This window comes from Thermobia domestica, unplaced genomic scaffold, assembly GCF_964235325.1.
Source record: "Thermobia domestica unplaced genomic scaffold, izTheDome1.hap1.1 HAP1_SCAFFOLD_209, whole genome shotgun sequence".
In the NCBI taxonomy this organism is placed as follows: Eukaryota; Metazoa; Arthropoda; class Insecta; order Zygentoma; family Lepismatidae; genus Thermobia; species Thermobia domestica.
This window is the reverse complement of record NW_027655934.1, coordinates 122,836-138,988: the sequence shown is the minus strand read 5'-3', so window position 1 is coordinate 138,988 and position 16,153 is coordinate 122,836. Positions and strand designations below refer to the sequence as shown.

At 35.0% G+C, this 16,153-nt stretch overlaps 1 protein-coding gene across 2 annotated transcripts in view; it reads left to right on the top strand.

Annotated features, from left to right (window-relative positions):
* Positions 1 to 14,143, top strand: part of Ndf (Nucleosome-destabilizing factor) — a 177,705-nt gene extending 163,562 nt beyond the window's left edge. For both annotated transcript variants that reach the window (XM_081747384.1, XM_081747383.1), the window contains exons 7-9: positions 1,480 to 1,642; positions 2,803 to 2,982; positions 12,526 to 14,143. In XM_081747384.1, coding sequence (XP_081603510.1) covers positions 1,480 to 1,642; positions 2,803 to 2,982; positions 12,526 to 12,725 — 543 coding nt within the window. In that variant the 3' untranslated portion in view covers positions 12,726 to 14,143. The remainder of the gene's footprint in view (positions 1 to 1,479; positions 1,643 to 2,802; positions 2,983 to 12,525) is intronic.
* The last annotated feature ends 2,010 nt before the right edge of the window (positions 14,144 to 16,153 follow it).

The window sequence follows — 16,153 nt, the reverse complement described above, 5'->3', positions numbered from 1 at the left end:
AATTAGCAAACCAGAGTGTTTGTTCTAAACTTAATACAGCCATCAATGTGAAAGTCACTTTGTACTTTTGCTACTAGATTCTGGTACTGGCATCTACAGAGTAGCAACTCAATGTTTACCTGGTTCTTATTATTATTCGGTATATGCTAAATTTTAACCTTGTTGCAAGAAGAAAATCGACAATAGTTACATAGCTAGAGGTTCTTTCTCTAAATGGCATTCTTTCAGAACTCTTTTTTTCTATTTTCCTATGGTCTAGACAAAGTATAGTTAGTTATAAACTATAGTAAACTTGCATTCTTTCTGATCATAAATTAATAAAAACTTTGCTTGTTAATTAATTAGTTTAATATTCTTAGTTTAGAAGGAACCAGTTCGGACTTAGAAAACAGTATCATGTAAGTATTACAATACAGACTCCATATAGTACGCTAGTTATTTCTTCCAATATAATTTTAACTGTTAATCTATCCAAATAACAATAGCTATACCAAAGCATTACTGTAGTAAACGGGTAAAATTAATACACATTTGGATTATAGGAAATTAAGAGCCAGTCAGTACTTGTGAACAAGTATTTCTAATACTTTCAGTAAAGGCAAATTTACCCTGTAATGTTTTAAACGTGGCACTAGAATTTATTTATTTATTTAGTAAAGGGGTTAAATTTCTGTAATATTTCCTCTAGTTTTCTTCTACAGGTGCAGCAACAGTTGCCAAAAAAGGGTAGAAGCTTTCACCTAGATTTTTAAAGTTATCACGTGATCAGCGCTACTTTACGGATTTGTCACCAACTAAAATAACATTAGTTTGAAGAATAATATAATGTATACTTGGTTTTATTAAAATATGACAACAAATAAGCGAAAGACTGTTCTTTGCATAACCAACTGAGAATATTTTGAGGTTTTCTTGGAAAATTACCGAAGAGCGTCAACAGAGATTCAGGAGGTTGGGGGAAACATATTTTACTTCTCCGAAACTCCAGTAACTGGAAAATAAATAGATTAATTATGCTTCACGTGCTTATGTAACACATAAGTTACGCAGGACGGAATGTCCCTGTCTTTCTATCGCTATTGTTAAATAAAGGAAACGGATATCCTTCCTGTTTTTCTTAAATGTTGTGTATTGTTAATGTTTTAAGACATCCCGTACATCCTCAGATAATGTTCCTTACTTTTAAATTTCTCTCTTCTTGATGATGAAGCACGAATAATTACGAAAATCTGATTTTCAGACAGTACTGGGAAACAGAGGGCGAGCAAGTTTTAAGTTTCTGTAATAATATCTATGATACAGCTTTTCAGCGCAAATTGAATTGCAGTACTTTTGATGTGAGAAATTTCAGTAATGTTTTGTGAAAAACTGAAGATTATTTTGTAAACATTTACAGGATTAGAATGTAAAACATAATGATTGTCAGATTTAAAAAAAAAAAAAAAAAAGTCTGAAATTCTTAACTGTATTTTGTTACAGGCTATCATCTCTAAAGGAGGCCGATACTTAGAAGCCCAAGTACAGGGTAGTAAAACCCAGGCAGAAGAAGGTACTTTAGTAATTCTAGCAGCCGGAGACAGGACGTTATTTGATGAATGTCAGTCGTGTTTCCAGGCTATGGGAAAGAATTCATTTTACTTAGGTATGTTATTCTTTATTTATTTTATCCGAAAGGTTAGAAGGGTTCGGTTTTCCCCTCTTAATATTTGAACAATAGTTTTTATGAAGTTTTACTGTTGGTAAAATATCAAACAAGATATATATATATTCGTTCATCTTTACAATCGGTGAATTTGTAAAATTAATAGTTCATTTTGAAATAGTTAGGTTAAGAAACATGTAGTTAAATTATATTTTTTAAAATAGTACTTATCCTTAGATAGAATCAGAACTAGAGGTCGTCAGATTTAAGAAAATGCCCAATAGTGATCCCCTAGTTTTACCCAATCTAATTACAAATTTCTCACCCGAAATATCACAGAAATGAACCGTTGGTATTGCGAAAACACGAATTGTCAAGATTTGGATTTGCTTGAAAAACGTTATAGTTGTCACATAGTTTGTATGATACTATAAAATTATCAACTTTAAGCAACTTGCCTTGAATAAATAAAATAACAAGGAACTTAATTTCTATCCTATGTACTACAGTAGTTAATAAAGAAAGATCGTTTAAATTTCACTAAATCTACCTCTTTATTGAGACATTACTAAGAACTGTTGTTAATAAGAGAAGGTTAAAATGATGTGAGAAAGCTAATGTAAAGAAATAAAGAATACGGTTTATTAGTTTCTTGTGTTTATGTACATATTGTAATTAGTAGTTACTGGATGTTCAGGCACTAGAAACATGGAAAAGGGAAAATAAATAGGCACTAATTAAAGAGGTTAAAGATGTAATTAAAGAAAATAGATACTAAAACTTCTTCAAATAATAAACATTCGATTAAAAAAAAAAATAGTAGTGTCCGAGTAATCTAGAAACCTATCTGACTGACGATTATTTGTTGAAAACATCATCTGAAGAATGAAACGGGAAAATCTTTATATTGTATCCAAGAAATAAATTATTTGCTGCATTCCTACAGTGCACACAGCAGTCCAAAGATGTTTCCGAAGTTGATATGGACTGCAATGGAATCAGGGATCTCCTGAGCTAGAGTTGGGCTCTCTAGCATTGAGCCACGGTGCTCAGTTTGTAGATACCTGTATTACTAATTAATAAACTGAACAAATAAATAAATAAATAAATAAATAATAATAATACATTCATTTATCTAAACTTAAAACTTTCTATTTCAGGTGAAGTTGGAAGTGGTTCAAAAATGAATTTAGTTTTGCAGCTGATGGCAGGAGTAACCTTAGCAGGATTAGCTGAAGGAATGGCTCTTGCAGATCGTGCTGGTCTGCAACAAAAAGACGTCTTAGAAATATTGGAATTGACATCCCTTGCGTGTCCAACGATTTTAGAAAAGGGACAAGGTAATTAGTTTCGTAAGAGATGGATTCAGTACATAAGTTATATACACGTATTCGAAGATTGTGTGCATAGTTTCTATGTTATGGCTTGAAATGCCATACAGTTAGTAACAGTTAATAATAAAGTTTCTCGTAGTGACAATCTTAAAAATAAAAAAAAATAAAATAAAAAAAAATCTAACCTTAAACTAAAGGAACCTTTCAACCTCAGGCGTATTCATCTCAACGCACATTTGCTTCAACGATTCTGACATTCTTCAAAATGCTTCAGAAATTTATCCTGAAAGATAGAGCGCAAACCTTCTGTGGCTTTAATTTAATTTAATTGTTTGGAAACGTTCACGAAAACTCTTATTATAGTGGGGTGGGGGGACACTGAACAATTCCATGGTAATTTACCTTATAAGCAAACGGTTCGCAACGAATGGAAGAAACTTTACATGGAATCGAAAACCCAATATGTTGTTCAACACTCAGTGCAAGCACTGCGCGATATCTGGTATAGAATGGATGCTACGTGCGTGGAAATGAACACATAAGAACAAAGGAAGAGATTTACTAAAGTCAAAACAAAATCAATAATATATCTACTGTTTATTAAAACTCCTCGGGGAACGTAGACCCCGTAGAACTAAGCAATTCTAACATGTGCTCACGCACTGGTTCTGCATCGTCCACAGATAAAAGTACATTGTCACCAGTGCTTACACAGACTATGCGGTACCACAGTGGCGTAGCACACTTTTGCGGGCCCCCCCGCAAAGGATAGAGAAGGGGCCCTAGTTGTAAAGCCGACAGAAGTAAGGTCGAAGTTCTACTTCTTTAAACCTTTATTCATCGCAAGATTTCGGGGCCCCCTATACCTCGGGCCCCCCCCGCACTGCGGGGGTTGCGGGGGCAGCTGCTACGCCACTGCAACAGCTGCATCTTGAACATTCGATCCAGTTACCTATTGCAGATAACCCAGGACAGAGAAATGAAAGCGCTTGCAGCATTACATCACGTAATTAACAAAACATTTTCTTCTTTCTCGGCGCATGTCACGAACACTGCATTTGAACAACCTTTGTCTGCCACAACACGCTTTGATTTGTAGTTGAAAGAAAGGTCAGTCTCTTCCACGTTGTAGATGTGTTCCGGAGAGTTGACCAAGCCAGTGCCTTCTACGGTTTGATGCAGATCAAAATATTCTGTGACAACTTCCTTGTTGAAACCTTTTGCTCTTGCAAGAGATAGCTGTTTCAGGGTTCGTAATAATAATTCAAGGTTTCGTTTGAGAAAAAATCGAAGCCAATCTTTTCCTGCCCATTGCGTCTCCCTGTTAAAAGGATGTTTCAGTGCTTTCTTTTCAGCGTAGTCAAATGAGGCTTTTCTTACATTTTGCGGTGTTATAGGGAAAGCTTTCCATGCTACCTTGAGCAACAAGTTTGCCATTTCGTCTTCTTCTTCTTTCCCAAACACGGGCTGACCACTTTGTGACCTCCTACTGACAGATTTCAACCGCAAGTGTAACGTGCCTTGGGTATCGTATTTCTCGGCAGCCTGGCAGAGGGACAGTTTTTTAATTTTCTCGAAGGCTTACGCCATTGTTTGCTCATTCCATCGTTCGTATTTGCCATTCTTTACTCTCTTGTAGTCTCTGGGCAGCTGTAATGAAACATGAAACCCTGATAAGGCATTGCATACAAATTGTATAGTAAAAACATCATAAGAGCAATACAAAGCTGCGTTCAGTGTCACCCCATCAAATATGTTCAGAGTAACCCCACAACGCAGGTTGTCGGTTAAGTGTTCGTAATTTTTCAGAGATGGCAGCACCAGTCAGCATGTAGCAGTCAGGCATGACTAAATCCCCGCCAAACTTCCATCCATCAACAACGTGGTTCTGTGCTGTATCTCATAGAAATTACACACTATATACCCAAGGTCGCAAACTACAGTATGGCTGTTTTATTACTTGATCCTTACATTCATGTTTGTCTCTTTCGCTTTTCTCTCCAAAACAAACGTGAGTTCCGCACGTCGCACGAATATTTAGCTCACCAGACACAAACGTCTTCCAATTCCACCACTTTCTACCAAATTCAAGATGGTGGTTTTTGGAAACAAACGACAAACGTTAATATGTTCAGAGTCGCCCGCCGTTCAGAGTCCCCCCACCCCACTCTAAGGTGAAAATGTAACAAAAGTATCCAACATTCTTTCACGTTCGACAAAATATGGTGGTTCCTTCACGTTCCGGATTTTGTCTGGGTCAGGTACTGCATTTGTTAAGTCTGAATGGTACATGGCATCTCAAATTAAGAATTTTTCGTAGATTTCCTATTCTTAGAACACGGCATGAAATTTCAGGTGCTAATTCAGTTAGCCAGATCAGAGAGTTTAGTCGACATTTTTCCTCACAATTCGAGTGCAAAGTGAAAACCAAACGCCTATCGCCAAACTAAACTAAAATATTTAGTTACCAATGACGACCTGGCGACCGAAAACTTCACGCCTATCGTAGAAAAATTTGATTTGTGCGAGAAGCAGTTAATATAATTGCCCAGTTCGTGGAATTTCGACGTTCAAGTCGTACTAGCGTACTGACAAGTAAGTCGTGAGTAAGAAAGATTGAATTCGTATAATGTTTTGGATCGTGTATAGGCGTTTAGGTTCACTATAGAACACAGTATGGTATTGAGTACTTTAGTATTCAAATGTTGGTCTCTTGAGGAGAGGCAACAGATTTGAAACGCCATGGATAATATTAATAGTAGTGATATTTAAAGTTAATTTAAAATACGTGTCGTTGTGAAGTTCTGTTACTATTCTATTGTACTTCAAGAAACAAAGGAAGAGGAAAAGAAAGAAAAAAAAAACTTTCGAAATTAGATGTTTGCTATTTACAGTAATCTTAGTTAAGAATCTGTTTCCTCAGAGTGAATAATCATTGCAACGTATTACTTATTCATTTTTCTGTCATTTGACTCAGTCATTACATAAAAAATTGTTGAATTCGGACATATCTACCGAACGATCTTCCAAGCGTTTATGTTTCTTCGTCACCTCCATGTTTTTCTCGCATGCATCATGGTTGTCTTAATGTTTATACTTAAATCATTTTTCTCTGCCTTTTATGTGTTTGCCCCTGTATATTGTCACTAAATGCATTCGTTTCCGTCTTCAGTGACGAGCCGGAAATGCAATTAATTTATCTTTCGTAAAAACACGGACCTTTCTTACCCTTACCGCATAGTTCCATAAAAGGAGGATTAATATCCCACTGTGTTACTAATCTTACTCATGTGCGTGTCACTGTGTTTTCATGTTTGCTATATACTATCGTCTTTTGTGGCAGACTAACTGTATTTTTTGCATTGATGGGTGCAAGAACACCTTTGCGGCATGTTATACCTAATCTTAATTTCTCTTACTCTTACTTAGGCCTTATGTGTGTCGACTTCTATCAATTAAGTAAGGCTCGTAACGTAACATTGACCGGTGTAAAAACACCTTTTCGGTAACATACCCAATCTCAATCTCTCTTATTCTTACTTACGCCTTATCTGTGTCGAGTTCTATCAATTAAGTAAGGCTCGTAACGTAATATTGACGAGTGCAAAAACACCTTTGCGGTATGTTATACCCAATCTCAATCTCTCTTACTCAGGCCTTACCTGTGTTGACTTCTGTCAATTTAAGCTCGTAACGTAAGTCGTCACCCGAAGCTATTGGCAACTGTAAAATTAATACTCGCTTGTTATTTTGATATACAAACTTTAGTGTTTTAATAATTTCTTGAAATGAAATATTATGTAAAGGATAGTGGACCTATAGTTTTCATTTTTCTGAAAGTTGAGAAAAATATTAAAAAAAAAAAAAAAAAGTTTTATGTTACATGAAATGAATTAACAAAAGTAATATACAAGTCAGAATTTGTTCTCGTAGTATTCAGAAATGTGCTAATTAATAACCAAGTGGCTCAATTCGATAATAGCCAACAATATTCCTGTATTATTGGTATGGCCTTGGTTACAAGTCACTCGTCTGTTTGTAATATTGTTATTAATTAAATTATATAAAGATTTAAGGTTAATGGGGGTATTTTGAAATAAGGACATACAATGGTTGTAAATAAATATTGGCGGATTTAAATAGAAAACTAGATGCGACACTAGATTGCTAGTGGAGTATGGTGTACGTCGATGAAGATCAATCTAACCTGTGTTTGTTTGAAAGAAATTCTCCGAAATAAATGATCTGGCGTGCAAAACGCGTAACGAAAGTATGTCCAAATATATTCGCATTATAAGGACGAAGATTTTGGAATACAGTCCATGGTTTTTCTTCCCCATATTCAGTGTGGAACGCTAAGGTATGCCCAGACTTCAGTAGGTCATTCCTCTAAGAATAGGCAACATAAAAGTCTAAAGCGTGAACAAGAAATTCTTAGACTGGAAAGTCGTATGTGCAAAATGAAACAGACATGTTACTTGACCAAACTGAAAAACGAGCACGATCAGAAGAAGAGTGCAAAGTCAGGATACCCTTAAGTTTACCAAAAGTCCTCGTAGTGGATGACGAGACCTTTGTGCCTTGGAAGCCAGATGAAGTTCCAGGAAAGAGATATTTCCATGCGTTGATCCAGCTGCGCTACGATACGACGAAAAAACGAAGAGGCAGAGCAAGTTCTTCAAGAAAATATTGATGGGGCAAGCAATATACAGCGAGGGAACAGTTTCGAATCCTGCATATCTGAAGGTAGCATCAACGCCAACGTATACCTCACGGAACATTTGAAAAAGTTGATTCCTTCCTTATCCAGACGCCGAAGAGAGAACGTTTTGTTTGGGCCGGACCTTGCTACATCGCACTACTCCAAGAATGTTGTCGAGTTTCTTCGTAGTGAAGGAATCCCATTCGTTGAGAAAGCAAAGAACTCGCCTAATGTACCCGAAGCGCGGACCATAGAGGCATTTTGGGCCTTATGTAAACAGAAGTCTGCTAAACGTCCCCACAGAGCCAAGAAGTTGCGCGAACTACAGGACTCGACCTGATGCGGACGGGGATACATAATATGCAGGAAATTGGGTCCAGAAATTGGATCCAGAACTCCAATCTTATTCAAATTGTTCTGTACAGTGTCTTCATTTTCATGTACTTTCCCAGTTTGGAAATAAATTTCAATCCTTACAGTTCTTCCAGTCCATCAATTTCTTGTTCACCCTTTATATCAGTATGTGCATGATGCCGCACCGCACAGTGGTCGGAAACTTGGGAAAAAGCGGACAAAAATAGTTTATTCTGAAACAATGGAAGTTGACGGGTGTCTCTATCGTTCTGTACGTAATTGTCCTTCCTAAATCGATTGCAACTACTTCGAAAGTGATTCGAAGAATCCCTGGTGCAATACGTGCAGTTAATATGTATACAGGGTGGTCCAAAAGTGTGGAAACCCCTCGCATAAATGTTAAATACTGCAAAATATAACCAAAGGAACAATGTAGGGGAATAATAAAGGTTAGGAGAAATTGTTGAGGACACAAAACAATAAAAGCCGCCATCTTTAAATCCATCATCGTGAATCATACATACAGTTTATAAACTGAAAACATAACATGTTGACGCCTTATGTGAATTGGATATCGCTAGCCAGTACGAAGTTACGACAGGTGTTAATATGCACCCAAGAATCGGTTACAGGTTCAATGTGCTCTCCTTTTAATTGTATGTGCAGCTAATAAAAAGACGGTGTAAAACAAATATGTGTTTGGCCTTAGGATACAAAATTAAAGTTCGCGACTTTGCATTCGTACTTCTTCGAAGAAACACTTATACTTACTGGAATGTAATTTAATTCAGGATTACGTAGTTTTGGTAAGATTAAAAGATTCAATATAGGATCTTTGCATATACTACTGTACTAACGTGTAATGTACGGCAGCTCCACATGACTGATAGTTTATCACTGCAATATGTGATGCTATCACTACAACTTTGATTCAGGGACGAAGGGCAATCCGAATTACGTACAAGACAATATGCCCTTTCCCTTTGTAAGGCTCAGATAGCGGATATCGATTGTGACCACAACTACATTACTTATCATGCATTTGCAGTTAGATAGAGCTGAGTCCTCCAAATGCACTTGAGTGCAGCTATTTCTAATGCTCAACCTTTGTACTACTTACGGACAATTCAATAAACTCTATTTTACAGATAAGCAAGAATAAGCTTAGACTGCAGAGCTAGTAACTTTAGCGTATATGTAACTTGTAGGTAACCCTAACAAATCTATCATATTAATGATATGACAATAGCTAACAAATAAAACTTCACTAAACACAAGTATTTGAGTCCAATGTACTATCCAACCGCTTTCATCGACCTCAGAAATGATATAAATGATTAAAACATAACATATATTGTTTGGCTAATATTTTACCGATTTTTCGACACATTTATGTGTTCATGTTTACTTGCATTTTATAAACAGCGAAAATATACATATGTCCTAAAACTCCGGATTTGAAAGCAGGAGATATTCTTATAATCAAATATCAATACCGACTTCATAGGAGGCGAAGTTGAAAAACTCGATTTTTGACCGCTTTTTTCAGTTTCCGACCACTGTGTACCGTTCCAGAGATGAACCAAAAGAACGAATCAGACGCTAGATACGGGAGTAGAGGTGGACAAGCCGGAGCAGCATATTAATATGCCGAAAACATGGAAACAGTCATCACAGTAGGAATAGTTAGTAGGCAGGTGGAATGAAGACATCGAACAGTAGTGTTAACATATACTTAATACAAACCTGAGGAATGGTACACGTCTCTCGGGAGGCGTTGTTACAGGAAGTGTTCAGAATGACCACGACTTGCGCAGAGATAGGCACAAACAAACGCATCATGGATGCACGCGCATGTTCTGAAATACCTGGCGCTTCTCGAACGATGTTCTGCTTGAACAACACACATCTCAAGATCGTGAACGTCCCCAGCAGGCGACGAATAGTCAAAATTCGCATGTGGCGAGAAGTTGGATATGGGCCTAAAGTAAAATTCTCTCATGTTTCCTCTCCGATGGGCATCCTGCCATCTAAGAAGCATATTCTCGAACACCTCGTATATCCTCGGAACGGTGAGTTATGACGTATATATTGATATAGACTTTTTTAATTGCCTATCTTGAGAAGAATCACCTGCTGGTTTAGACATGACTTAGCGTTCCACCCTATATACTTATTCATATTGAGACCAAACAGGCAAAGAAAATCAACAAAAAATTGGCTACTTCCATTGAATCGTCCCGCGGGAAGCCTAAATATTTTCCATACGTTTCGAAACGATAAGTTGATTCCGTAGTCAGTGGTGTGGCAAGGTAAGAAGGATAAAAACGGGCAGGAGATAAAAGGTGTAAACGAAAGAATACATACCACTATATAAATGTAACGTAAAGAATGGATCCTGAAATGTCACGAGCAGAGCAAAGCGCAAAGGAGTAAACTGAATCGAAGAAAGCATAATGTCTATGTTAAGTCACTATTGCCAGATTCAAAATAAGCATCAAAGATAGGTAACCAAATTCTATCAATGTTGCCAGCATCCAGCATTAAAGCAGGTTTATATTTATGAATAAAGAATAGATTATATTTATGAAAATCTGGATATCTTTGATGCCTATTTTGAATCTGGCAATAGTGACGTAACATAGACATTGCGCTTTCTTCGATTCAGTTAACTCATTTGCGCTTTGCTCTGCTCGTGACATTTTAGGATCCATTCTTTACGTTACATTTATATAGTGAATGTATTCCTTGTATGTATAACTTTAAGGCACAGGAAATGTTAATTAAAAAAAAAAAAATGTATCCAGACATTTAATGCTTCAGAATAATAAACAATAAATGCATAGCTAGTTATAAATCCTAGTTCAAGTAATGTGATTATATAACAATATGGCTACTTTTTGTTTTAATACGTTCCAAAATCGTGATGAATATTATTCGTTGCTTATATTGTAAGATCTCGTTTGTTTATTTATTTATTTATTTATTTATTTATTTATTTATCAGAACATCTAAGCATTTGAATGCTTGTAATTGATTGTTACTGTTCATTCGTAATGATCGAAATGCCTCACCATATTGAAAGGATAACAAGTATTGTAATAATGAAGAGTCACTATTTTGTGATTGCAACATGTAATGCACATTTACGTATAGTTCATAGAAATACAATCTTGGAATTCGTTTCAGGACCCCGTTCGAATTCCAAGATATTTTTCTAATTTAAAATGATTTTAATAGTAAATAAACTGTATTTTAAGGTAAAATACGGACTTAAAGTATTTAGAAATAATAATAATAGTAATATTTGAATAAAAATGAAAAACGATAAATTTTTAAAATTTAAAAAAAAAAAATATGTAATTACCTTAAACAGGAATGATAACTGACACAGATAAGGGTTTGTCTCAACACAAGAAACTGCGTTTATAGCAGTTCTTGTGCCTACGTTCTTTGCTTTTTCATTCCTTTTCTAAGTAACCACTTCTGGAACGCTTGGGATCCCTAGTCGCAATGTCTTTTGAGAACCAACGTTCCAAAGTGGTCTTATTGGCTACCTTCTTGACTTATCTAAAATGTTCAATAATGTTATCATTGGACAAGATACACACGTATTAACATGGGCTTTATTAAGATATCAATTCTCAGCGACTGCCTGGGTTTTTGACCACTTGCTGAGAAGATCCTTTATTGCAGCAGTGGAAATAATCCGGATTCCGGGGAAAATACTGTATCTTGGGAGCTGCTTCAAAATTTATTGATCTCTTTTATAAAATCTTTTTGTGTTGATGTCTTCTTGTAAGAAACGAACATTAAGTATTAACGACTAATATGCATTAAAAATACGAATACTATCAACATGTTTGGACAACAACCAGACTTTTTTCTGTAGTGTTGCGAACTATCCTTTAGAATTATATGATTGTGGCAGAAAGTTTTGTAGTGATCATGTAAATAAAGAAGTTAAAGGATTTTTAAATGTTGCCATTGACAGCTGTACAGTAGTGAAGAGCTTTGGCTTTTTTTAAACATTTCATTTCAACTTTTACACTTTTTTCTACCCTAAGCACTAAAATTAGCAATAAGTTACCGAAATTTTAAGAATCACTTCATATACTAATTCACAAATTAATGCAGTGCTAATGTAGAAGCAATTTACGATGTTACTTCAGTTTTTTTTTTTTTTTTTCAACCCATAGAAAAATTATATCAACTATTCAAATTCGTGTATGTACAAATCTGAAAAATTGCGTTACTTATGCAGTTTAAAGTCACAATAGTTTATATTTGAATGAAAATGTAGGAGAATAATATGAAAGCACAATCCAAGCAAGCATACAACTGCTTTGATTCGAATGGTACCTTTACGATCATCTGGTGTACGATCACACTTGTTTCTGTGGCGTGAAGCGTTCGGGTTCTTTTAGTTATAGATTTGTTACGTGCAGCTCGATGTGATTTAAGTGCATTGATACATTTTCTTTTTCTTTCAGCAATCATTGAAGGCAATTTTCCCACTCACTTACCACTGCAACACATGCAAAAGGACCTCAAATTATCGTTAGGAATGGGAGAGCAGTTAGAACAACCACTACCTTTAACAGCTTCTGCAAATGAAGTGTTCAAACATGCTAAGAGATTAGGTTATGGTGAACATGATGTGTCTGCAGTGTACATCCGTGCCAGATTTTGATAGGTGCTGCTAAAAACGAGGTTCATGTGTTGTTTTGTCAAACTATTAACGTACCTGACTGTGTACAACAAAGAAAAAAAGGATCCATCAGCTTTGGAAGGATATTGTGAATTAGTCCGTGAACATGTCTTAGTGATGCCTAATGTGAAAGAATGTTGTCACATAAGGTGAAGAACATATTTTAATGTAGTTTTCTGTTTTTTAAGAAACGAAGTGTAATTAAAAAAAATGCTACCATTACGCATAAGTTGCTCTTAAATTTCCTTCGGCATTCATTGGGAAACTCCTTTAAAAAATAATCAAATAGGTTTTACCCAAATTGTAACAATTTGCACATATCTTCAACGTTTATTACTTTTTTTAAGTGGTCTGATAAAGTACATATAGAATTTGAAAAAAGATGTCAGTAAGAGGTAGTGCTAATAATATCCGTGAGCTCATTTTACGTAAACTTAATATTTTGTTTGTCAATATTTTTATGTAAGATTTAAGACAATTTGCTATGTTCTTTTTTTGCTTTAAAAAAATAATAAACATTTTTTTAGTCGTCGTTGTAAGAAACACAGACCGTTATCTGACAGTAAAGGAATCACACCGATAATGAATAATAAAGAAGTTGATTTTCCTTCTCTGAAATAGTTTTGCTTGTGTTATGCCTTTCTATACCCTTTTTTTTCTGTCATATGAGGATAATGAAAGGGCAAAAAAATGTTTTTGAATAGTCAAAAAAAAAAAAAAAAAAAAAGAGGGACCATTTTATAAAATCTTTTAAGTTTTTCCCATTAATTATGATAAGCCACTTATAATTTATCAGTTAGTTTATTAAGTGTCAAATTTTACTGCAAATGAGAAAGAAAATCTGGTGATAATTTCAGATTGCGCAATAAACTTTAATATATATACATATATTTAAAAAAAAAAAGTATTTTGATAGTTTAGGTTTTAAGTTGTTAATATGTGTTTGTAAATGTTCAGTGTGTGAACAGCTTAATAATAAGTTATCCTCTGTCACTAAAGTAATTAACGATACAAAAATTGACACTTTTCTTTATGTAAAGGTTCTATGTGTTTTAAGAGAGAGAGAGAGTTTATAAAGCACTATCATAAGAAAGTAGCAAAAAACTAAATACAAACGAAAAGTAAAATAAAATACGAACGTTGAAGAACCAATAGCTTCTTTTGTTAAAGTCCCTGGAGTATTTCTGTTGTTGTGCTTCCCATTGTCTTCGTTTATTTGTATAAGAAGTGACGAGGTTATTTTGATTTAATCACACCGTTCATAGGTATTTTTTAATAAAAGAAAAGTACATTGTGTTTCACATTTTGTTTTAAAGAAAACAAAACCAATAGTACTTTTTGTCTTATGTACATTTGTTTCAATATGTTTAGTAATTTCTTCAATAATATATTTTAAGAAAGCATTTGTTTCATTTTTGAATTCTTTCAACCAGGTAGAAAACATTTTTATTTTTATTTGCGTGTAGTGCTGTATCTACACATGATAGTCATAAGCATTTTGCCATGAAAGCAGGTAATTAACCATAAATCGAGTTTCTAAGCATGAGGACTTCCGGTGAGCCTGTACACACCTACTTTGATCATTATGTTCTGCTGTCAGTGACAGGTCACCTAGTTTTCATTGTACGAGGCTCGCCAGCCAGCTCTTCATTACTGCAAAATTTTGAAGTTCTCATTTTCAGTAATACGCACTTCTGTATAATGAACGCAATAAAGTTTATGTATCTTGCGTATTCGTCGTATTATATATATATATATATATATATATATATATATATATATACAGGGTGTTTCAAAACAACACCGACAACGTTTGGAAGGTGATTCCTGACATCAAAAAAAACGAAAAAGTATAGACCAACCTGGTTGCAAAAATGCTTCCTTTCGGAGTTATAGGCTGCGAAAACTTCAAAAATTAACTTTAAATGTCCATAGCTCCAAAACTATGGGACCTACCATAGTCGGGTCAAGACTTCTCTTAGAAAGCAATGTGTGCCCTATCCAAATATTCATGTTTCAGAATCCTGTGGCACTTCCGCAACAATTTTTATAGAGGTAGTTTGGATACGGGCATATGATTTGAAGTACTCATCAACATGGATATTTGGATAGGGCACACACTGCTTCCTAAGAGAAGTCTTGACCCGACTACGGTAGGTCCCATAGTTTTGGAGCTATAAACATTTAATGTTCATTTTTTTCGAGTCTTCGGCAGCCCATAACTCCGAAAGGAAGCATTTCTGCAAGCAGGTTGGTCTATACTTTTTGTCTTATCTTGATGTCAGGAATCACCTCCTAAACATTGTCGGTGTTGTTTTGAAACACCCTGTATATATATATATATATATCAGTCAGCGATCATGTTGGCACCTTTAATATGCTTCTGGTGTCGTTTTTTATCATAAATCTTCTCGAAGTCAAAATCAGGTTGTCTACCTACATTTCAGTTAGTTTCTTCTTTCGCATAAAAAAACTATTTCCTTCACACTGGAAAAAAAATCCAAACAGTAAATTACAAACTAACACTGCATTAATTATTGGTGCTTAAGCTGATCACTCAAACTTCAGTATTTAATGTGGTTACGTTCAATTATTGTAAAGATTCTTCAATAAAAGAGAGAACTGTCTATGAGAGATTTGTGTTTACGATTCAGTGTGTACAGTTAAATAACATTTAGGCTTAGAAAACTTATACTACATTTACAGACAACAATGCTGAAAACACTAAATAAATAAATAAATACATCAAGGATAGTTGTAATAACAAAGGTTAAGATTTTTAGTTTTCTTTAAGAAGCAAATGTTACCTCTAATGGAAACAGAATTAATTTTTTTAGCATCTATTTCCCCCATTTTTGGACCCTTAATTTCTCCCTAATACTCTTTTTTTGTCATTTTCTTTGCTACATTTTAAAAGTTCATTCCAATGATTTTGATCAAAAGTCGTTTCCAATAGTTTGTATTGCCCTAGTTGTAGTATCTTTCGCAAAAGAAAATGTATGTTTTTCGCGTGATAACATCTTTTGCCTCTTATAATGAGAACGATATCAGTACGCATACACTTCTACCACCTCGCTATTTAATTAATTGTTTCAAACCTTTCAAAATCTCTAACAAAAATCTATTATATTATCTTTCTTGTTTCATTTCATCAGGGTTTGCCCAAGTGGGCCCAGCCCGAAAAAACCCACCGGGTTTTTTCGGGTTGGACCCACCTGAAAAAACCCACCTTAAAACCCACCTGGGTTTTTGAGCTTTTTGTTAATATATTATTGCTACAACTAAGTTGATCACATTGAAAGTGATTTTTATCAAATTTTGGACTTTCCTCGGGCGAATTAAATGCTTTCACGTTAAGGTATACAACAACATTCTATGTAAGACCTTTATAAATTTCTGAATGCACTGAA